This window comes from Carcharodon carcharias, chromosome 9 (assembly GCF_017639515.1).
Source record: "Carcharodon carcharias isolate sCarCar2 chromosome 9, sCarCar2.pri, whole genome shotgun sequence".
NCBI lineage: Eukaryota > Metazoa > Chordata > Chondrichthyes > Lamniformes > Lamnidae > Carcharodon > Carcharodon carcharias.
Genome location: NC_054475.1, coordinates 47,204,109 through 47,228,658, shown reverse-complemented (window position 1 = coordinate 47,228,658; position 24,550 = coordinate 47,204,109). Strand labels below are relative to the sequence as shown.

Here is a 24,550-nt window from a genome sequence, read left to right as displayed (position 1 = left end):
TGTTCAAACTGGGCACTTGATGAATGGGCGTAAAAGATTGCGGAGACTTGGGCATATTCTAGTTATGCAGGTAACTCGCTTATACCCAAAACTTGGCAATCTTTTAAGCCACAAAATTGGTTTGTTTCCAGGTTACACATTCTATGGGTGCAATTGTGAGTAAAACCCCAGGATTTAATGTTCTGATGAGTCCTGGACAGTAATCATATTGAACTACTGTATATTGAATCTTCAGCCTGTAGTAGTAGGCTTCCCACCACTGATGGCATTCTGGTGCAAGTCACCCCAGATGATTTTCTTCCATTGCCAAAATCACTTTCAGACTTATTGGTCAAAATATTCTTTTATTGATTTCAGGTACATGAAACCTACATTGTCTCACTTTGTTGTAAAAATCCTGTGCCTTGCTAAAGTATATTTCTGAATGTTCTGTGGAGATGAATAAAATGTCCCCACGTTCTGATTACCATTTTTGGGGTGATGACATGGACAGGATCCTGAATAAGCACAATCTGACACAACATTAATGAGCCTATTGAGACAACTTGTCACACAAAGGAAGGGGAAAGTGAGAGAAAGTAGAAAAGAGACAAGGGAATGGGAGGAAGACAAATACCTACAGAGAGAGCAGCAGAAGGTGAGAGATTGGCACATTAATCCATTTCTTTACCCTAATTTTTAGGACATGATGCTAGCGTGGGAAATTATTAAAGAAAGATTAATTAGAAAAATTGTCAAAAAGAGTGAGGGTGAGAGAGAAATCAGGTCACAAGTTCAACAGTGTACGTAGTCAAAGAAAGAGGTCAGCTTGTAGCCCTGCTTTACCTTTTTATTTGCTCCACATCTTACACCCATCATGAGCACTGCTCTACCTTCCCTGTTACTGTGCCCTTCAATCTCTTCTTCCCTGTCGATCATGTACTAACTTTTCCCATTCTGGCTTTCCAAACTTCTGTTCCTCCCTGAGCTCTGGCCCAATTATCTCCCACTGTCTGACACAGCTTAATTTAAAAACTGGTCTTAATCTTGACTTTCTGTGAGCAATGTCTTGAGAGATCTGCTATTCATATCCAAATGTCCTATGTTTTGGAATGTTTAAAATTTGGCCACTTCAATGGAAAAATTAACTGCAATAAAGTAGCAGGGCTTTATGATGTGCCATTTTTTCTTAAATAAGATTGCAGAAACAAAATTTAAAGCTTCAGCATGGTCTCTACACAACTATGGTTGCCTTAGATTTAATATATAAACCAGTGACAGTGTTTTTAAGCTTACACTATTCCCATTGCCACTAAAAAGCAGCTGGAAACCATTGGATGTATAAGGCCATTGCACTGCTTTATAACAACAGTAACTAAAAATTGAAACAGTGCAAAGTAGTAAGAAAGTTCAGATGTGCACAATTAAAACCTGTTTCCACTCTCTTTGAGCTGGTCCCTGAATTGGACAAGTCAAATGATGGCCCAAAACTGGCTGATCAACCCTTTAGTTTTGGGAAGCATTAATCTTGGGTCCCAAGGTTTGTCCACCAAGACTCTTTTGAGGGCTCAATATCCTGGCATTTGGATTCCACCAGTGATCGCAATAAAAAATCCATTCTACAAATGCCCTCCCCTGACAGGAGGACACCACTAATTCAGTGGTCCATACAGAACTAAAATATATTAAATTGTAATATTCATTTACTTACTGATCCCAGAAAGCCCTAAACATAATCATGGACACTCATGCAGCCTCGAACGAGGGCACAAGAGGCAAGCAGCTGGAGTGATTTTCTTAGAGGATCCTATCTGAACTTAAAGGCAGTCTCAGATAGGTCAAGGAACAGACCCAGTAAAAGATATTTTGATCTGCTGGATCACGAGTTGATCAAAGATAAATGGGGTAGGACTGAAATCCAGCCATAATAGTGGAGCAACTATTTAATGTAATGGTTACATAAAGTAACACAAAAATTATCCAAGGTGAAAAGAGCAAGGATTTGGTATGGTTGTAATGATTAGCTATTCAGTGAAACTAGCCAGTTGATGTGAAGCTGTAATCAACTAGGACAATCAAGGATTAGCATGCATTTAATTGTATGGCTTGTATAAATTTATAGCCACTTGTAATTTTGGGTACCCCCACCTTTAAAATAGCATTGATACATTCTTAGAGGGCTCAAAAATGAGTGCTGTCTTTGATGATGGCTTTGGTTATCGCCAAATTATCCATCCTCTCTTTCACTGTCCTTCTCCCCAACTGTGAGCATCTACATTTCAAAAGGACCAATCTTGGTGATATGTGGGTGCAGTCTACTTTTGTAATCTTTATCTCACAGCCATGGTGATGAGTGAGTGACTGACTGACTAAACTACCCTATCAGGCTATGGTCTTTTTCTTCTCTCACTCAGAAATGGGGCCAGAAATTCTTTCAGAGTGGGGAGGAAAGAGGAGAAAAAGAAATAAAATTCACTTCAGAGAGGCTACTAACCTATTCTCCCTTAGAATTAAAGGGCTGGTCCTCATCCTTGAGGAAGTATTGATTTGCAACTTTCTTCCCCTTCCAAACCGGGATAACTGCAATTTAATAGGTAAGGATATCTCGGATGGGAGTGTCTGTTCTGTGCATTGGTAACTCTGAACATTGTACTCTTGTGTGATAGGTCATGGGTTTTACTTCCTTGATTTTCCATCCATGAACTGAGCCACCTTGGCATCTAGGAAATGCTTTGTGTTTGCTCAGTGTCCACCATCACAAGGGGCTAAAGTTGGAGGTTGTTACCTTGACTTGCTTTTGTGTATCTAACTAATGGTCTATCAGCATTAGTAAATAACTTGACAGTAGGTTAACTCTTTATTACGCAGCATAGCGAGATCCAAGAGTGCATAGGAAATGCAACAAAAGCAGCAGTTAACTGATCCAGTAGTTTAGGGAATTGTTTCTGTTCGGCTGCATAAATTCTTTAAAATGACATGAGCTGTTTGCTCACTTCCATCTGCTGGTTTCCTACTAGAATGTCCCAAACCCATGAAAGTCAAGGCTTCGTTGTTATTTGGCTGTCACACAGCTTGTCTGTGGAGTGGAAATGTGACATGGTGGGGTTCAACTGCTACATTCACATTGACAATTGTGCAAAATGCTGGACAGATTAAAATTATTTTTTTAAAATATGACTGTTGACATGATTCTTAATGGTTTCAAAATGATGCATAGAATCAACTGCTTAAAAGCCATATGTTGGAGGTAGCGTGGAATTAAATTTTATGTATGGACTTGAAAACGAACTAAGAAAAATTAGAGTAATATTTGGGTAGTAAGTTGGAACTGTGTATTGAAAAGAAGCTTGGGTTTCTAAGGGTGGCTGTGGAACGGGGAGAGTTGGTCTCAGTGGGAGAAGAAAAATAAGCTGAGCAGTTGTAGGGAGTATTAGAGACAGTGTAGGCTTCACTTTTACCATTTACTGCATGGGTTCCAAACAGTGACATTTGCTGATCCCTGAAAGCATTCAGTGTCTTGATAGAGTTCTAGTTTGTTTTTTTTTTAATTCATTCACGGGAAGTGGGCTTCGCAGGCTGGCCAGCATTTATTGCCCATCCCTAGCTGCCCTTGAGAAGGTGGTGGTGAGCTGCCTTCTTGAACCACTGCAGTCCATGTGGTGTAGGTACACCCATGGTGCTGCTAGGGAGGGAGTTCCAGGATTTTGACCCAGCAACAGTGAAGGAACGGCGATATATTTCCAAGTCATGATGGTGAGTGACTTGGAGGGGAACTTCCAGGTGGTGGTATTCCCATTTATCTGCTGCCCTTGTCCTTCTATATGGTAGTGGTCATGGGTTTGGAAGGTGCTGTTGAAGGAGCCTTGGTGAATTCCTGCAGTGCAATTGGTAGATGGTACACACTGCTGCTACTGTGCACCGGTGGTGGAGGGAGTGAATGTGGATGCAATGCCAATCAAGCAGGCTGCTTTGTCCTGGATGATGTCTAACTTCTTGAGTGTTGTGGGAACTGTACTCAACCAGGCAAGTGGGAAGTATTCCATCACACTCCCGACTTGAGTCTTTATAGATGGTGGACAGGCTTTGGGGAGTCAGGAGGTGAGTTACTCATTGCACGATTCCTAGCCTTTGACCTGCTGTTGTAGCCACAGTATTTATATGGCTAGTCCAGTTCAGTTTCTGGTCAAAGGTAGCCCCCAGGATGTTGATAGTGGGGGAATTCAGTGATGGTAATGCCGTTGAACATCAAGGGACGATGACTGGATTCTCTTGCTGGAGATGGTCATTGTCTGACACTTGTGTGGTGGCGCAAATGTTACTTGCCACTTGTCAGCCCAATCCTGGATATTGTTCAGGTTTTGCTGCATTTGGACATGGACTGCTTCAGCATCCGAGGAGTCACGAATAGTACTGAACATTGTGCAATCATCAGCGAACATCCCCACTTCTGACCTTGTGATAGAAGGAAGGTCGTTGATGAAGCAACTGAAGATGGGCCGAAAACACTACCCTTAGGAACTCCTGCAGTGATACCCTGGAGCTGAGATGACTGACTCCAACAACCACAACCATATTCCTTTGTACTAAGCTGGGCAGGGGAGACAAAAATCTTAACTAGGTTTTTAAAATGTATCAAACATTTATGTGATTAAAAAACAAAAAAACTGCGGATGCTGGAAATCCAAAACAAAAACAGAATTACCTGGATAAACTCAGCAGGTCTGGCAGCATCGGCGGAGAAGAAAAGAGTTGACGTTTCGCGTCCTCATGACCCAGGGTTCTGTCGAAGGGTCATGAGGACTCGAAACGTCAACTCTTCTTCTCCGCCGATGCTGCCAGACCTGCTGAGTTTTTCCAGGTAATTCTATTTATGTGATTATCCTTCATTTAACTTTTTCTTGAAGTCCTGAATTAGGTTAGTGTATTGTCAATGGCCTCTAGGTATTCATTCATTACTTAGGTCAGTACTAAATACTTCATTGCATTGCATTGCAAGCTGAACATTCAATCAATTATTAAGCAACTTGCTTCAAATACAATAGCTTGTAAAACAATCTGACTTACAGATCAGTTATGGATTCTTGCAAGGTAAACTTCATTCACTGCAGTTTGAAAAGACTGAGGGCATTGTGTAGTTAGGTTGGGTCATAGTTTGATCAGCTGACAACTAATAGACCTGAAGTGACATTTTGATCTTTATCAAGAGGTTATGAATAAACCCAATGAATGCTGCGTTCTTTCAAATTTTGTCATGCAGTTGGTGGATCAATTCTTTAGAGTTAAGATTGAGAAAGTCTTTCTTGACATTCAAATGGAGGGTTTTTGAAAAATCAAAGTGTAGAGCCAAGACGGATTGCATGTGATGCAAGGTCAAAAAGAGTGAAATAGAAGACTTGATGAATCAGGATGTAGTAACTAGTTAGTGGTTGGGTTTTAAAAGCCTGAAGGTTTTAGAAAGAAAGGAAGAGTGAGGGGTGGCAAAGAATTCCACAGTTTTGAGGGCCTGGGAAAGAACGAGTTAAAGTGCAGAACTATGACTTTTACTTGGATTCAAAACCATGTGAGGTGGCACGTTGTTTGGGGTGATATGTTTGCAGTTTATAAGGAAAAAGAAAGGTTGAGAAGTTAGCTTAAGATGAGGTTAGTATATTGGAGGGGGCAAAGCAAATGTAATTGGAGCCTAGAACTGAGGGATGTCAAATATTAAAAATGTCTTTACTCAAAGGATAATAAATGGTTCAAATGATCTGCCAGTTAAGAATCAAAGACTCAATATGTATTTGAATGTTGGGTTGGAAGACTTGGGAGTACTCAAAAGGTGGGGGGGGTGGGGTGGGGGAATGGACTGAATGACCATTTCTCACCCTTGTGATCTTAAGGCAGTGACTATTGCTGTATGGATCCTGGCAATCAGTGACCTCTGCTGGGATATATCCAATTGGGAACAGAATATCTGGCTGACAATTTATTCCCCTTTCCTCACTTTTCCTCTTCACTCCTCCACCCCTGCCACCACAGACCTGAATTCTGAACACCATTCTGATGCCCCCTACTGTTACCCTGGTTGAGATGAAGGAACTGACAGGGGATTGAACCTGGAACTTTTTGAGTCTGCATGGCTTTTGCTCAAAGGATAGATACTTGGCTGCACTGAGCTGCTGGAAGAATCCATCCATGCTGCTCTTTGCTATGTTTGTTTAATGTGTTGCTGGTTTATGTGCCTGCTGATTCCTCTCTTTCCCCCCAATGAACCAGTTTATATCAGGAACACAGCATGGGGAAAACTGCAGGAAGAATCTCTGCACTTTTGTTCTAGCATAGAAGGAACTTGATGCTTTTGCACTAGCCCAGTTGCCATAATAAATTGATTTTGAAGCAACTGCTTTTCACTGCTGTGCTGTTCCAGCATTGCCTGTGATTAAACCATTCCACAAGGGGTCAGGGAACTGTATAACATGCATCTGATGTTCTCTACACTGGAGCTATAACTACAGTAGGAGTTTTTAATTGAAAGCGAGAAAGAGACAAAGACAGCAATTTTGGTTGCAGGCATCTTTTTTTAATTGTGGTAAATTCTAGTAAATGAAAGAACTCTTTGTTCCTATGTTCCACACACCCACTTTGTCAATGTCTTGGTATTACATTGTTAAGGTTTAATGGCATTCACATTGTTAAACAGGTGATGGATGTTTGTAAACCTATAAATGGGGAGTGTTGGGATACTGGGGGGGGTGGATGTAATATTGACTGTGAACTAAGTCAATAGCCTCTCTCCGGCAAAGAAAGCAGCAGTGTCTTAGTTTTAACTTCACCAACTGGCGTGGATCCAATTAACACACTTTATTACTTGAACTTGGCACATTGTAAATAAACAACCATATGATTGGAAAAATAAGCTTATACAATGCCTTCAAAGAGATCTAAAATTCCAACTGTCTGGTTATTTCAACCTAGTTTTCATTCTCAATTATGGCAAGGCTGTATTTCTGCTTATCCTTGACTGCCTTGAAAAAGTTGTGGTATTGGGCTGCCTTCATACACAGATACCATCTTTGTGATGAGCTGGGGAGTTCTCTCCAATGTCTTGACCAGTGTTATCCCTTAACTAACATCACTGAAACAAATTATCTGGTCATTATCAAATTCTGTCTGTGGGTGCTTCCTGTGCAGTCGCCAGCTGTTACATTCCCCTAGATTAAAGTGGTGACTACACTTCAAAGGCACTTCATTGGCTGCAAAGCACTTTGGGTTGCCCAGGGGTCTTGACAGGCGCTATGTAAATGCAACTCTTTCACATTGTGGAAGCAGGAAAAGGAGTGAGTTCTCCGTTGCTATTAGCACGTTACATACGACTGTGGATTTCAATGTGGCAAAATGATGAATGTGAATTTTTTGTTATTTGGATAGGTGAAAACATTTGGCAGTGCACTTGCAGATTTTGTCCTTCCAAACTTGGGGGTTGTACTTGGTGAAAAAAAAATTTTGTGCTGTAGTAGAGTGAATTATTGATGGTTATTGTTTCTCACCCGCTCATAATAGTGGTGGGAGCAATTTGAGATAACAAATTCAAAGCATGACACAAGAGACGTGCTAGGCTAGAACTTAAAGCATTGGCTTTAAGTCTGATTTATTTATTGCTTTTTCCTATACTTTCCTACTAATGCTGTGCCCAGTGATTACATGCCGTAGGTCTCTTCTCAAAAGAATGCCCATTTTCCATTTATCTATCTGACCTAGAGTTCATTGAACTATATAACTATATTTGACATTGACTTTGCTTTATTGACTGCAGTAAGGCAAATTGTATTATCAAGAGATTCTATAAAATTAATTTTCTCAAAGGTCAACAAATTGAAAATATGTTATGAGTTAGATTTGATTATGATTGCTTGGTAGAATACTTGTAGAAATAACCTTGGTAATTTATAATCTGTTGGCAAATCAGCAATACAATGATGATTTGGCTAATAAATACAGCCCCAGTGATATGGCGAGTCATCCAAACTTTGACAGACCAGGTTCACTTGCTCTATGGTGGAACTAACTCATTTTAGTTTGAGCATAGTTGTGATTCCTCTACAGTGAAATGACCTGCCATTTAAGGTCCCATTTGAAGAATACTTATTTGGGGAAGGTTCTGAAAAGTAGCTGGCATATGTGGCAGACTAGATTCAGTGTCTTCAGGTGACGAGGGAAAACTGGAGAGAGGAGAGAAAATAGATATCTCAGGTGGCATCTCATGACATTGCATTGCATAATAGTGGTTTGTCAAATGGATATATATCCTTTGTAATTACACTCAGCGCTCATCATGAATATGGGATAAGATGACAAGATCGCCAGAAAAGGTAGTGGTATTTATTTCGATTCTACTGACAGTATCAGTGTGATGGATACCACTTTAAGGAAAGGTTTCATTTTGATCTATTTCAGAGCACCTTTTCTCAAAAAGAACATGGAATTCAGAGTGCCCATGTAAAATATTTTCTGAATAGTATGTAAACTTATTTTTGATTTTGTTTGGATTTGTTCCAGGCAGCACAACGATCATTCCTATGTTTTAGTTAATATCATGATGTAGGTATTTGAATCACTTGGTTACATCCATTTAGCATGTTATTAGACTAGAAGGAATAATTTACCTGATGAAATACTGAACGTGAACTAATTATGTTTTGCATGTGCATACAATAATATAGATTTATATCGGGGCTGTTCGCTGATTGCACAATGTTCAGCACCATTCATGATTCCTCAGATACTGAAGCAGCTCATATCCAAAGGCAGCAAGACTTGGACAATATCCAGGCTTGGGCCAACAAGTTTCAAGTAACATTCGTGCCATACAAGTGCCAGACAATGACCATCTCCAACAAGAAAGAATCTAACAATCATCCCTTGACATTCAATGTCATTACAATCACTGAATTCCCCACTGTCAACGCCCTTGGGGGTTACCATTGACCAGAAACTGAACTGGACTAACCATATAAATACTGTGGCTACAACAGCAGGTCAGAGGCTAGGAATCGTCTGGTGATAAGTCATCACCTGACTCCCCAAAGTTTATCCACCATCTACAAGGTACAGGTCGGGAGTGTGATGGAATACACTGTACTTGCCTGGATGAGTGCCGCTCCAACAAGTCAAGCAGCTTGACACCATCCAGCACAAAGTAGCCCACTTGATTGGCACCCCATCCACAAACATTCACTCCCTCCATCACTGACACAGTAGCAGCAGTTTGTACCATCTACAAGGTGCACTGCAGGAACTCACCAAGGCTCCTTACATAACACCTTCCAAACTCCCGACTACCATCTAGAAGGACAAGGGCAGCAGATATATGGGAACCCCACCACCTGGAAATTCCCCTCCAAGCCATTCACCATCCTAACTTGGAAATATATCTCCGTTCCTTCACTCGCTGCAAAATCCTGGAACTCCCCCTCCCCACCTAACAGCACTTGGGTGTACCTACATCACATGGACTGCAGCGGTTCAAGAAGGCAGCTCACCACCACTTTTTCAAGGGCAATTAGGGATGGATAATAAAGGCTAGCCTGGCCAGTGATGCCCACATCCCAAAAATGACCAAAAAAAAATCCTCAATAACTGTGGGTGCTGGACTACATAACTAAAACATCAGAAGTGTTTTTCTTTAATGCCCTTCCTGGTTTTTTTTTTGTAGAGTAAATGCCCCAGTGGTTGGGGAAAATTTTTGAGGGCATCTACTGAGCCCCAGAAGTGTGAAAAGAATTATGAAATGTGGTATTCAAATTTAAGAGTGGTTGAAATAATTTACCTTAATTACTGCATCTACGTCTAGCATGATCATGCTGGTTTAGTGATTTTTGTCCATCTGTTCTTTCGGTGATGCAATAAGGAAAAAGCCAAGACCAGTTAGCCCATTGAACTTGACTGTTTGCTTTATTTCAACTTTTCCAGCCTATCATCCAACTGTAACTTTAGCCCCCTAATATCTTTGATCTCATTATCTTAACTGGTAGACCGTCCCAAACCTTTATCATCCTTTAAGTAAAGAATACCTTTTCTGAGATTTGATTTGAATTTTGGTCTTTAGTAATTTTAAGTTTATGTGCATTAAGTATACAATTTAAAGATCTATGTTCTGCAATCTACATACTATACATTTTAAGTAACTAGAAGAAGCCTGTTCCAGTCAATTGCTGTCATTTATAAGACTAATTTATTCTAGTTTCTATTCCTGCAATGTTCCCCATTAAATGCTGCACTAACCTTGGAGACCACAATTAAATGAGGGCAAGCATACATTCATTGCTAATTACAATAGCTATGAATAATGCCATAGTGTAGATTTAAATCTAAAATGAATTCATATATATCTCCAGCTTGACATCGTCTGTATGTTTGCAATAAAATGATTAATGTTTTTTCCCAGGCATCTCCATCACTAGCGAGTTTTATTGTAGTAAGCCTGTCCTGTTACCATTAAGTTACCATGGTTTGTCCCATCCACATTCTCCCTCCATGTCATAATAAATCTGGCGGCAGCTAGAGAAATCCATAGATTTTGGAGTAAAACAGGAAATGCTCACTGGATTTAAAAAAGAGAGGCGGTGGGTCAATTTTTCAGATTGCACCTTTCAACCGGGGGGACATAGGAAGGCAGGCAAGGTCCCAGAAGTTAGGTATTTACACAGGTCTGTCAAAGAACCTGTACCAATCTAGCAGGGAATTTTCTTCACTCTATCAAAACAAATAACCTTCCCTAAAAGTATTCTTGGAACTGATGATTGTTAGGCATAGAGACTGAGACATTTGAGGGAGGAGATTACAATCTCCTCCCTCAATATTTTATTATAATTGAAGACATTTCAGAATTTTATAGGTCATTGTCTTATATGTCAATGTCTTGGAATTCTAGAATTCAGTGTCAAGTGGTTTGTTGGCCAAATTCTGAATGAATGGAAGGTCAGTGGATTGAAGACCATGGCAGGCCAGCAGGGAGCAGTTACGTGTATATCCTGTTGTACTTGGGAAATTTAGGGCACTTCCTGCATCCTGGGTAACTGCTTGCGTATGAAGGGCTTGAGGAGTGGCTGGAGTCATTGTCGCACATCAGAAACCTGAGAGTTTCCTCAATTGTATATTCCGGAACATGGTCACCCCACAGCTACAGAAGGCGCTGGAGGTGAGGGAATGGGTGACCGCCAAACTGGGTAGAAGAAAGACCCAAGTAAAGCAGAAATGTCCTAAGCCAGTGACTCTCGCTAACCAGTTTTCAGCTTTGAATGCTGGGGAGGGTGATGGTAACTCAGAGGAATGCAGGGGGAATTAAATTCCCAGCACCACGGGAGATTTAACTGCACATGGTGGGGGGGAAACGGAAGAGTAGGAATGCACTCGCCATACAGGATTTAGTAGGGGAATAAACAGATGTTTCTGTAAGCACCAATGTGATTCCTGAATGATACGTTGTCACCCTTATACGAAGGTAAAGGATATTACTGAACTGGTGCAGAACATTCTGCAAGGGCAACAGCTGGAAGTCATGGTTCAATTGGAACTAATGATATAGGTAGCAAAAGGTGTTGCCTGAATCAGGTGCTAAAGCTGGTTAAATAACAGTGAGGAGCCAATAAATATCTATAAAGATGGGGCAACAGGCTAGAAAGCCTGCTCCAAGATTCACAGATGCTATATTGGAGACCTTGTTGCAAGAGGAACAAAGGAGGAGAGAGATCTTCTTAGATAAAAGCAAAATACTGTAGATGCTGGAAACCTGAAACAAAAACAAAAATTGCTGGAAAAACTCAGCAGGTCTGACAGCGTCTATGGAGAGAAAGACAGAGCTAACGTTAACTCTGTCTTTCTCTCCACAGATGCTGTCAGATCTGCTGAGTTTTTCCAGCAATTTTTGTTTTTGTGTGAGAGAGATCCTCTTTCCTTTAGAGGGGCAGGAGGTATTCCAGACAAATCCAAAGAAGGAATTGGGAGCAGTTAACTGTTACAGTCATTGCCAGCAGGACAGATGCAGTGCCACAAGAGGCCTAATGACTTGTGTGAATGGTCAAGGTCGGTGAATGTAACTTCATATGCCATATCCTACCTACTGCACCTCTAGCTACACTGCCCCATGCATCTTCACTTGACTGCCAACAATATCAACCAAGACATTGGTTGATATCAACCTCACATTAATAGCCACCCCTCGTCCTTGTATACTTAGCACCACTGCAAGATGCTCACTCTCATCTTGCAACTTATACCCACTGTCAGCTATTCCACTGTGTCAGGCACATGCACCAAATACATTATACCATGTGCACTAACAAAGTTCCCCCTTTCTTGTAGGACAAGATGGCTTATAATAGATCACGAGCAGCCCTCCTCCATGAGGGGCTGGCACAGATGCATGTGCGCACCCAATGGAGGAGACTGAGCTAGCCATCATTGAAGTGACTGTCACTGAAGCAGTAGCCAACAGTGAGGCTGAAACCATCCTGGATGGCTGTATATTCTGCCTAATCCACCTTCTCAAGTTCCACTGCCCTCATGCCACAATTTGTTATGATTTACAAACTAGATGGTGTAACTATGCACCTCTCTCCTTTTTCTCTCCTTCCCTGAGCCCAACCCTATTTTTTATGCTTTCAGATATCCAAGAAGTGCAGCACTCAGATGTTGGATAGCTTCTGCTTATACTTCCCTGGAAGCTGAGATATGATGGTTGGGTCCACATGTGTTCTCATGGAGTGACCACCACATTCAAGCTGGATTCAAAGCCCTGTGCCAAGTTGGAACAGGCCCTCTCCGTGTTCCTTGATAGTGATAACAGGCTTTTTGGCAAGCCTGCCAGTACATCAAGCACTTCTGTGCGCGTGCTCAACCATTTTGTTTTTCTGTACAGTGCTGTATCAAAGCCCTCATTTGAGTCCCCTCCAGCAGAACTTGTTTGTGAATTTGCCGTTTGGGAGCTGGCCTGGCATGGTGCAGGAGGCTGAAAGAACTTGAGGGTAACATAAGTGGAATCTGCACATGCTGAGCCCCCAGGCAAGAATGAGTTGCTGAGGTGGTGCAGCCTGAAGCAAGGCCTTCTAGCTCAGAGCTCGCTGGAGGGCATCCTGTAAGGCCAGCTGCAGCCTCCCCCACTGAACATTAGCACCCTTCTACCAAACATGCTGCAGCCACTAGGGTCGCAGTGCATAGGACTACTAAGCCAGGAAAATCACCCGTAAGGCACTGAGGGAAATTAGTGGAGCATTAGCTGTTTTGTTGGTAAAGTGGGTTGCTAAGCAAGAGATCCATGATCACCATACCAGATGGCAGGATGAGGTTGAGCTAGGATATGAGGCAGGAGCAGACTAACAAAAATTACTTGTATTCATTAACTTAATAAAATGTCCCAGTGGGCTTCACAGGATCGTTATAAAGCAATATTTGACACTGTGGCAATATTGGGGGCAGATAGCCAAAAGCGTGGTCAAAGAGGCATGTCTTAGAAGAAGTGAGGTAGAGAGATGGAGTGGCTTAAGGATGGAATTACAGAGCTTTAGGGCCTAGGCAGCTGAATGCATGGCTAACAATGGTGGAGTGACTAAAATCGGGAATGTTCAAGATGCCAGAATTAGATGAGTGTCCATATCTCAGAGTTTTGGGAGCGAAGGTGATTACAGAGAAAGAGAGGGGTGAGGCAGTGGCTGAACTTGAAACAAGGATGAGAATTAGAAAATTGTGGCAATGCTTGATTGAGAGCCAGTTTAGGTCAGTGGGTACACAGTGATTGGGTAAATGGGACTGTGCATGAAGATGGACATATATTAATTTGAATATATTTGTACCCTGCTGAAGGCAGCAGAGCTTTGAATGACCTCTAGTTTGTGGAGGATATAATGTGGGGGACTGGCCAGAAATGCATTGGAATATTGAAGTCTTGAAGTAACAAAGACATGGATGAGGGTTTGGTCAGCAAATGAGCTGAGTTGGGTGCTGCTACGGCAATGGGAATAGACAGTCTTTACTGATACGATGGATATGTTGTTGGAAACTAATGCTGGGGTCAAATATGGCACCAAAGTTGCGCACAGTCTGGTTCGGTCTCCCATAGTTGGCAGCGAGAAGAATGGAGGGATGGTAACCATGGAACAGAGTTTGTTGTGGGAGCTGAAGACAGTGACTTTGGTCTTCCTAGTATTTAACTGGAAGAAGCTTCTCATCCAGTACAGGATGTAGAACACACAAAGGTATGGATGAAGGTTTGATAAATTCGCAAAAGTGGAGGATTCAAGAGGGGTGATGGTGAGGCAGAGCTGGGTGTCATCAGCATACATGTGAAAACTAATGTCGTGTTTTCAGATGAAGCAGAGGGCAGCATATACACTAAATGAAAAATAGAAGGGAGCCAAGGATAGAGCGTTGGGGACATGAGAGGTAAAGTTATGAGAGTGAGAAGAGAAACTACTGCAGGTGATAATTTGGCTATGATTAGGTAGATAGGAATGGAACCCAACAAGTATAGTCCCACTCAGTTCATTGAAAGAGAGGTGTTGGAAGAGGATGGTGTGATTGATCAGGTCAAAGGCTGCAGACGGATCAGGAGGATGAGAATAGTTTACCTTTGTCACAGTCACGTGGGATGTCATTTGTGACTTTGGTAAGATCGGTTTCAGTGCTGTGGTGGGGCATAAACCATTTTGGAGGTATTCAAAAATGGAGTTCTGGGAAAGATGGGCATGGATTTGGGAGGAAACATGTTCAAGGGCTTTGGGAAAGAAAGGAAGGTTTCAGATGGGGTGGCAGTTTTCAAGGACAGTGGGATCAAGAGTAGATTGAGGATTGGTCATCCTCGATGTTCGCAGTGACACCAGGTGACGTGGGCTCTGTCACTGCCGACGCCATAACACTGAAAGTCATCTCCTCCGTCAGCTCGGGAGATGCAGGCATCATTGTTCCCTGCCAGTTCTGCTCTGCTCCCTTCTACTGTGTGCCATCTTGCCCTGCAAGAGAGGGGGCAGAATTTCACTCATTGTGTAGCACTGTTTTTGAGTAACGTTCCTGGCATAGCTGAATAGCTGGAGGTATACGGAGGCAGGGGGAGGTCACTGAGAGGCTAACAGCATTGGAAGGTGTGTTAAGTTGAGGTCGAGTATTTTGATGTTAAGTTTAAGTCCTGAGTGCCTGGGAGTGTTGCTGAGTGAGTGATGGGGATGTGGTGTATTGAACATTGGTGGGTAGGCGATGTCATATGAAGATGCATTCACTGATTTTTGACCACCCACATGAGGTTATTACACTTCTTGTGGCACTGCTGCTGGGTCCTTGAGTTCAGATTGTAGAAGTTGACCTTCCTAGCCACCTACTCCCACTCCCTTCTGAGAGTGTGGTCCTTGAGGGCCTCCTGGCCTCTGCTTCTCTTCTCCCGACCAGCTTCAACAGTAGTGCTGCATCTGCCACCCTGGAACCCTCTCTCTCCCCGGTGTTCAATTCTTTTAAATTCCACCAATGTTACTTAGTGCAGTTTCCGAGAGAAACACTCTGCTTTTCAAGGCTGCAACATGCAATTAATGTGGTATTGTACAGGGTAAAACTACCCCACACACACACACACACACACACACACACACACACACACACACACACACACACACACACACAGGTGACATCAGAATGGAGTAACTCAGGACAGCCTATGCTGCTTAGGTGATGACTGTCTTTATGATCTTTCAATCAGTGTTGGTGGGAGATCTTATGCATATAGTCAAAATGTGTTTTCAAGTAGAGCCAGAATTTTCCCAAGATGCACCCCGAACCACAAAAGACTCAAATCCATCCCCTCTGACTTCATGAAAGGAAGCTATGGGCGGATCCACCTCAGCACTGAAATCAAGATTCCCTAGTGGATTTTCAGGACCAATGTGTCTGTAACTCGAAACCTAATATATGCTGTTCCAATAAAAACCTAATTTTTACAGCGAATTTTATTAAGTGCGGATAGATTTATTTTTGGCGGCATTCAAAAATCTGGTGATCAGAATGCAGCAGTATTTCGGAAAGTCAAACTGCAGTGATGGTTAAATCACTATCCAGTCTGTGGTAATCTGTTTCACTCTGCACCTCTCCTCTCCATGATGTGTATTTGAATATTACTTCTGGCCACAGGCATGGAATTAGTTTGTGTGCAATGTTGAAATGGGGTTTGACAATCCCCTCAAGTGATTTACATTGCTTGATTAAAAAAAAAACAGCCATATCTTGTATCCTTACTTTGCATTTTCTAATCAATGATTCAGATTGTGCTGGATTAAAGGTTGGGAATCTGGAGTCTCTCCAGAGGCATTAAGAAACCAAGCTAGTTTTCAATAGTAGAACTGATGCTCAGATCTCTGCTTTATTGCTCTTTCCAGTGTGGGTTCCTGGTTTATTTTGTGTAACTGCTGTAAGTTATTTTTCTGTACACAAGAGTTTTGTAAACATTGCTCAAAATATATCTGATGTTTTTATTGGGAGCGCTTGATGTTACTTTTTCAGTAATCACTTTTTCATTTTACAGAACCCCTTCAAGTAAGTTCCATAACATACCTGAGCCCTCAGGGCTATGGAACTTTGCTGTCTTTGCTTGTCTGTCACCTCTCTATTTTTACATCTTTGAGACAGATTCTACGTCACCAGTAGTACCAGGGAAACAACTGTGTATGCAGATTCTTGCTCAACTTTATTTGTTTGAAAGTTGTAAGCTATGACGTTATTTCCAGACAGGTAGGATCCATATAGGTCAGTAAATGGGAAAACAGCTGGCTAAATATTCAGCTTGGCACTATTGTCTCAAAAGGTCATTGGCAATTTTTTTAGGGCGGTAACCATGCTTTAATGAACATAAGCTAGGGAGAGAACAACAACCAGTAAAGTAGCTGAAAACTGAAATTTTTCATAGTTCTATTGGTTCTGATGATACCCTACACTTTCTTTGCAGGTTGGGAATTATAAGCGCTCTGTGAAGCGTATTGATGATGGTCACAGGTTGTGCAATGATCTTATGAACTGTGTCAATGAACGGGCTAAGATAGAGAAATCTTATTCTCAGCAGCTGACTGACTGGTCTAAAAGGTGGAAACAACTCATTGAGAAAGGTATGTGAACCACGATTGGGCTAAGCATATGCGTGTTGTTAAATTGTAATCGCAATTTAAAAAAGTGGTATTTTCATTTGTACTGATATTGGGGAAAAATGTACAGGTCTGGATTTTAAAATGGCTGAATTGCTTTGCTGCTGTTATTTTTGAACCATCGCAATTATTACAGCAATCTTGTGCAGATTCGTGCCACACAAGTGCCAAGCAATGACCATCGGCAACAAGAGAGAATCTTACCATTGCCCCTTCACACTCAATGGCATTACCATCGCTGAATCCCCTACTATCTACATCCTGGGGTTACCATTGACCAGAAACTGAACTGGACTAGCCACATAAATGCTGTGGCTACAAGAGCAAGTCAGAGGCTAGGAATCCTGCAGTAAGTAGCTCACCTCCTGACTCCCCAAAGCTTGTCCACCACCTGCAAGGCAGAAGTCAGGAATGTGATGGAATATTCTCCACTTGCTTGAATGAGTGAAGCTCCAATACTCAGGAAGCTTGACACCATCCAGGACAAAGCAGGCCATTTGATTAGCGCACCATCCACAAACATTCACTCCATCCACCAGTAGCAGCAGTGTGTAACATCTACAAGATGCACTACAGAAACTCACCAAGGCAGCTTAGACAGCACCTTCCAATCCCATGACCACTACCATCTAGAAGGAGAAAGGCAACAGATACATGGGAACACCACCACCTGGAAGTTCCCCTCCAAGCCATTCACCATCCTGACCTGGAAATATATCGCCGTTCCTTCACTGTCACTGGGCCAAAATCCTGGAACTCCCTCCCTAACAGCACTGTGGATGTACCCCAACCACATGGACTGCAGTGGTTCAAGAAGGCAGCTCTAGGGATGGGCAATAAATGCTGGCCCAGCCAGCGAAGCCCACATCTGTAAATGAATAAAAAATAATCTAACGTTATTTGAGAAGAAAGTAGATGAAAAATGCTTCCTTCAAATTGTGGATCATAACCAATCAGTAGTGTGTGCTTTCAGTTGAGTTTTTCCAACAATGCTTCAGTCTGTAATTCTAATGCTATTAAACTGAGTGGAACTGAATAGCCACAAAGAGGAAGAAATCCAAAAAGACAGCTTCACTAGGGCTGTAATGGAATTTTTTAAGTATATTTTTGTATTTTTTAATGTAAACGCTGTGTGGTACTTTGAACAGGAGAGTCCCTTATCCTGATGACTTTCTTTCCCTTTTTATTACAGTCTAGTTTTCAAGAAATAATTTCTCTGCAGATGGGGAAATTTTCCTTAAGCTACTTACATGGCGCAGAGGTACTGAAATTAAAATTAATTTTCACTTTATCTCTTTCAAAATATCTGGAGGAATTTATGTAATTATGGCTGACACGTACCATTCACATCTGGCACTTGCTACTTAACTGGCATTGAGCTTTGGCATGTCTGAATCAATATCCAGGCTGGGCAAGGCTGCTGATCACAACATAGCTCAATGGCAGCTGTCTGGGGATGGACATTGGGTATGTCATCCAGGTGGATCTTTTCCAGTCAAAAAGCCAACTTGGCAGGTTTCTATTGGTCTGCTTTTTAATGTGCAATTGAGAATATCTTCTCCGGGATGACCTTTTCCTGTTTTCCTAATAAACTGAGGAAACTACTACTATCTGAATCTCCCCTATCTACTATGATTGTGATCTTCCAAAATTCCTTAGATTCTGCTCCCAGCGGATCAGAAGGTAGCAAAAGTACATCGCTATTCAAGAAAGGAGGGAGAGAAAAAACAGGCAACTAAAGGCCAGTTGCCAGGAGATTGCTGGAATCCATAATTAAGGGGGTGTCAACAAGGTACTCGGAAAATCATAATATGATTAGGCAGAATCAGTATGGTTCTCCAACACTAACCAGGGCTGAATCCCCCACGTGTGAATCGCATGTGCAAGCCATAATTACATAGACTCCTACAGATATTTGAGACGGGGGAAGGGGGGGAAAGCCTTTTACTCATTTCAAAAGCAGCTCAGGATAATTTCCCAGTCTGCAAAGAATTCATCATTTGTTTAAAAGGAGAATTAATTAAAAGGGAAAGAGATCCATCTGTAGGGTGAAGGGATTCTTCTGTTCAAAGCCACATATAACGTCTGCAAAGCACCAGTAAGCCTCAAGTATTTTGTGTAAAGGAAGATTTGTATTTAGATAGCACCTTTCACAACCTCAGGATGTCCCAAAGCACCTTAAGCCCAATTAAGCACTTTTATATTGTAATGTAGGAAATGTGGTAGCTAATTTATGCATTGCAAGCTCCCACAAACTGCAAAGGTGATTATGACTGGATAATCAGTTTTTGTGATGTTGAAAAATATTGGTTGGGACACCAGGGAGGACTCCCTCCTCTTCAAGATAGTGCCAGGGGATGTTTTACACCCACCTGAGGGAGCAGACAACACATTGGATTAGCATCTCCTCCAAAAGATGGCACATCCCCCTTTGCAGCACGCTCTCACTATTGTGTTCGACTGCGTTGTAAGGTACTTGAGTGTCAGTGAAGAGGAAGAAGTTGGAATGCTGAACAAGGTACATCAAAGGGTTCTAAATGTTTTGTGTTACAAGTGCACAGTACAGTGGAAAAGCACAGGAAACAATGTCTATGTTTCACAGAATCTAGGGAACCTGCCCATTTTTAAAATTAGTGTATTTGTAGGCCTGATGTTGATGTCCTTTTAACCTGCTGACTATAGTAGAGTTGTGGAAGATATACTCGTGTTTTTGGGAGTGACCATTCCAATTATTGAGTACATTTCCACTCTATTGCGCACATACAACACAAAAAGTTGTTCAGCATTCCAACTTCTTTCCCTTCACTGACATCTCAAGTACCTCACAACACAGTTGAACACAATACTGAGAGAGCGCTGCACAGGTGGGGTTACCATCTTTCGGATGAGACGCTAATCAAAGGGGTTGTCTGCTCCCTCAGTGGATGTAAAACATCCCCTGACACTATTTCGAAGAGGAGGGAGTCCCCTTTGGTGTCCTGGCCAGTTAAAGCATTATGTTTTTGGTTGGCTAGTGTTAACCAGATACTGGGTATCCTCCTTTGTATCCCTTTCAAGGGTCTTGTATCATTTTTGTCGGAAGGGACTTTCATGTAAAAGGAACAAAAACATATTTTACCATTAATTCCACTTGATTTTCCATACTGAAATCACGCACATATACTTTTCCTATATATTTAATTCTGTGTGCAATTCATTGATGCAAGATAGAATAAATCTTAATAATTGGCAGTGAAATTTGAGTTACCATGGAAACCAGTTTCACAAAGAATATATTTCTGACTTGATTACATAGAATCAACACAAATTATCCATTGTAGATTTTATTTAAAATATATTTTGGAAAAGGAAATATTTGATCTTGCCATTAGGACAAATGTGATGTGCTTGACCTATGATAATTTCCTATAATACATAAATTTCATTGATGCAATCTTATGTTTAGGTTTGAAACTACGGTAGACCACTGGATGACATTTTTTGATGTATATTTAAACTCTAGATGTATTGGTATTTTCAGATATCACCAGCTGTCTGCCATTGCAGTTGCAGCAGCTATTTCTGGCACTCAGTAATACTATTTCCAGAACCTGATTGGAATACTTACGCTCTGTTCTCTTTTTTTGCAACCTTATGCACAGGATCATTTATAGCATCCATTATATTTATTGTAGCATCCATAATTATAGCATGTTGCCCTGTTTTAGATTAGTTAACTCAGTACAGCCCTGGAATCAAACCAAGGGCCTTTTGATCTGACGGGCATAGTTTTGCCTTGTATCTTTGTCCACAATGCCACCTGTGTTTTGTGTTTTTATATTTTGTCTGCAAAAGTTGGCTCCTCAGTGCCCCTTCTCTCAATGCTACATGTGTCATTTTGGCTCCAAAATGGTGCCCGTGTCACACATGCACAATCCTGGTGTGAGTATTATTTTGATGAGGGCATTAGCACAGGCACAGGCAGCAGCTACTGGAAGTATGCAGAGCGTAGGCAGATTGTGATAACAATCAGCCAGTAACACTGATTTGACAGCAGCACTGTTGTTTTGGAATTCAACGGTGCAGCTAAAGATGTCTCTTCAATGAATACAGCTGAAACATGTTTATCAGCAAGAAGGAGAGCCCACCAGAGCTGTTTAAAGGGATCATCAACTACTTACAGTTAGTTGCTGATTGATTTCTACACTCTTCCTATGACTGTAGATTGTTTGATTCCTGGAGTTCTGTAAAGTTGATAAAGTGTATAGGGGGTGTGACATGTGCTTAAGGACGTTGTCCTGACTTCAGTAATTATACACAAACCCCCAGACATGGGTTCAGTGATATGAATTCTTCTTGGATTACAGCATGGTAGGAAGAATAAACAGAGGTGACGCAGCACAATAAGCTGCTGGAAGAGAGGGTGAAAGGGCCATATCCACCCCAGGTGTTCAGGAAGCAATCTGAACAGAATGAAAGAAATCTGTGTCTCAGTAAGGATGTCTTCAATGAAATCTGTCACCTGCAGAAACCAGAAAGCAGCCTCTGGACAGTACAAGGCATTGCCAGTGGCTGTAAACGTGACTGTAGCCATGAACCTTCAAGTGCCAGGCTGCTTCCAGGCTGGAGCAGATGATGCTTACGACGTCTTCCAGTTTGATATCCTTGGTTGCACTGAAGCTCTCCTTCCAGTAGACCTGAAGGCGTTTCATTCGATTTCATCAGAAACAAGCATCTCCGCAATCCTAGTAACCTGTTGGAGGACTGCTGAACTGCTGTAATAGCCTTTGCATAAAAAAAGAATCTGCAGTCATGATGATAGCAAACTGACCTTGCATTACCAGATGTCTGAATTTCCACGGCTGTACCCAAATGTTGGGCGGTGTCTACTTGTGCTGTAATGGTAGTTAAGACCAACCATCGAATGTAACGTCATGGTTGGGTTTGCAAATGTGCTGATAAAGTTGGCCACCACTTCCATGCTGGAAAGGATGGGCTTCTAAATCTGTGCAAAACCTTGTGCCAGATTGATGTAGGGCTCCTTCATGCTCCCCAAGGTTGCTCATTGGCTTTCTGGCAGGCCTGCCAATGCACCAGGCATTTCATTGTGTGTACACAGCAGCCTCCTTGCTGTGCACACTGGAGTCCTATGCAGCAGAACCTGTCTGAAACCTCACCCTCCAGTGAGTTGGCACCTGCACTACCCTTGTCCAGTGCCCTAGCTGTCAGCCACTTGTGCCTGGCGTCTCACCACATGGAGATCCCACCTCCTAAGCTATCCTCTAAATTACTCGCAGTAACGGTATCTGAGCTCATGCCTGTGAGTGTGAGAGCAAGTAATGGTATCTTGTCCTCTTCCTCGTCCTTGTTGCCGGCCATGGCCTCAGCGATGGCTGCTCCAATGATGCTGACCACTCGTACCCCCATTGGGTCTAAGACATGCAGCTGTGCCTGCCCCTGCCATTCAGCTCCTGCTGTCTCTTGTTATGTGCTGATTTTTCCTGCAAGAGGTGGGAAAGAGTGTGAATGAGTGTGCTGCAATCTGTTTTGATGGGATGATGTGCCTGTCATGATTGAATAGCTGGCAGTGTGTGAAAGCCGTGAGTTGCAGATGTGAGGCATACGGTAGTGCTAAGTACAGAAGGGTGAGGTGAGGTTATGAGTGTTGGTTATGAGTTGTAATTGATAGTTGCTTTTAGGTGAGTGATGAGGGTGTGGTGCATTGAGCAGTGTGTGAGGATAGTGCAGTAGTGCAGTTGGTGAGATATAGCATTTGAAGATAGACACACTGACCTTGACCACTCGTATGAGGTCATTGAACTTTTTGCAGCACTGCGTCGAGGCCTTCAGGACTTGACTTTGGCATTAACCACCGTGGCTCTCTTGTTCCATTGCCTATACAAAGTCTGTCTGGAGGGTTTCCTGGCCCCTGTAGATAGATCACGTCTCTCCTCCTGTATCACGCAACATCAGAGAACCTTCGATTACGCTCTCTCTCTACTGTTGTGCCATTATTCACTCAAGCTCTCTTCTGCAAACAGTTCCAGCACCTGCTCTGATCTGAATGCATACCTTTCCCTTAAGAGGTGCAGGCTAACTTTAAGTGGTGCTCACTTGCACAAACATGGGCTTCTTATTGAATTATGCAGTCACTCAACAGTATGTTTAGCACTGGTTGAGCAAATTAGTAGGCAGCACACTGTTGGCCTGCTGCATGTATTAGAAGCAACAGTCACTGGTTAATCATGTTTCATGATCCCTGCACAAGTTTTTGGAGTATTGAATTTTGCCTCCTTTGTATTTTAAATTGGTTAAGTTGCAACGGTATTCAAAAGTTTTCTTTTAAAAAGTCATTTTTATTATATAAGCAGATTAGCAGTCATGCATGTGCATAATAGGTACAGCGCCAGTAATACCTTCAATGTTTAATTTACAAACCTAGGTTTAAAAGCAAAACAGTACATGCAGGAAATCCAGCCTTAATGAAAATATTTTAAGATCCCATTTATAGAGTGGTTGTGACTGTACAGTGCTATATTGGGCTCAGTGATTTTAGTTTTGAAACCCATCACACTTGTAGCTTTTTCTTCAAGGCACTCTCTCTTATATAACAGTTGGTCTTTATTTGTGGTGGTCTGTGTTTCCCTATGGTAGGTTCAGTGCTTCACTCTGTCTTAAATTGCATCACAGACAAAAGGGATATCCAAACTGCTGATACAGCCAGCAGGTCCCAGTTGAGGGCTGTAATGGTGGATATATTTCTTATTTGCAGTTTTGGCTTTTGTGAGTTAGGAAGGGGCTGCTCTTATTTTCGTAACATTATTAATAATATTGTCATTTAGAACTCAATTATTGGTAAAGAAAGGAGAAAAGCTTGAAATTTCATAAAACCTGTCATGACTTTAGCTGTGAAGTACATTGGGAGGCCCTAATGATGTTTACGAGAATGGTTCCAGGGATGAAACACTTCAATTATGAGAAAAGATTGGAGAAGTTGGGATTGTTTTCCTTGGAGAGGAGAAGGCTAAGAGGAGACTTGCTAGAAGTTTTCAAATTCATGAGCGGTCTGGACAGAGTAGATAGGGAGAAACTGTTCCTGCTCCAGCGAGTAGTTACGGTCTGGAATGCACTGCCTGGAAGTGTGGTGGAGGCAGGTTCAATAGGCATTCGATAGGGTATTGGATGATTATCTAAAAAGAAACAAAGAGCAGGGTAGTGGGGAAAAGGAAGGAGATTGGCACAAAGTTGAAATGCTCAGAGAACCAGTGCAGACACAATGGGCTGAATGACCTCCTTCTACACCATAACAATACCGTGATTTATATAGAGCAACATGACAATGCAAACTGCAGTCGATGGGAATTGGGGGGGAATGCTCTCTGCTGGTTGGAGTCATACCTACTACAAAGGAAGATGGTTGTAGTGTTGGTGGTTAATCAGCTCAG

The 24,550-nt window shown here is 42.0% G+C and overlaps 1 protein-coding gene across 1 annotated transcript in view; it reads left to right on the top strand.

Annotated features, from left to right (window-relative positions):
- pacsin1b (protein kinase C and casein kinase substrate in neurons 1b) overlaps positions 1-24,550 on the top strand; it is a 96,071-nt gene that overhangs the window by 42,768 nt on the left and 28,753 nt on the right. Inside the window, exon 2 of the mRNA XM_041195610.1 lies at positions 16,934-17,090. Coding sequence (XP_041051544.1) covers positions 16,934-17,090 — 157 coding nt within the window. The remainder of the gene's footprint in view (positions 1-16,933; positions 17,091-24,550) is intronic.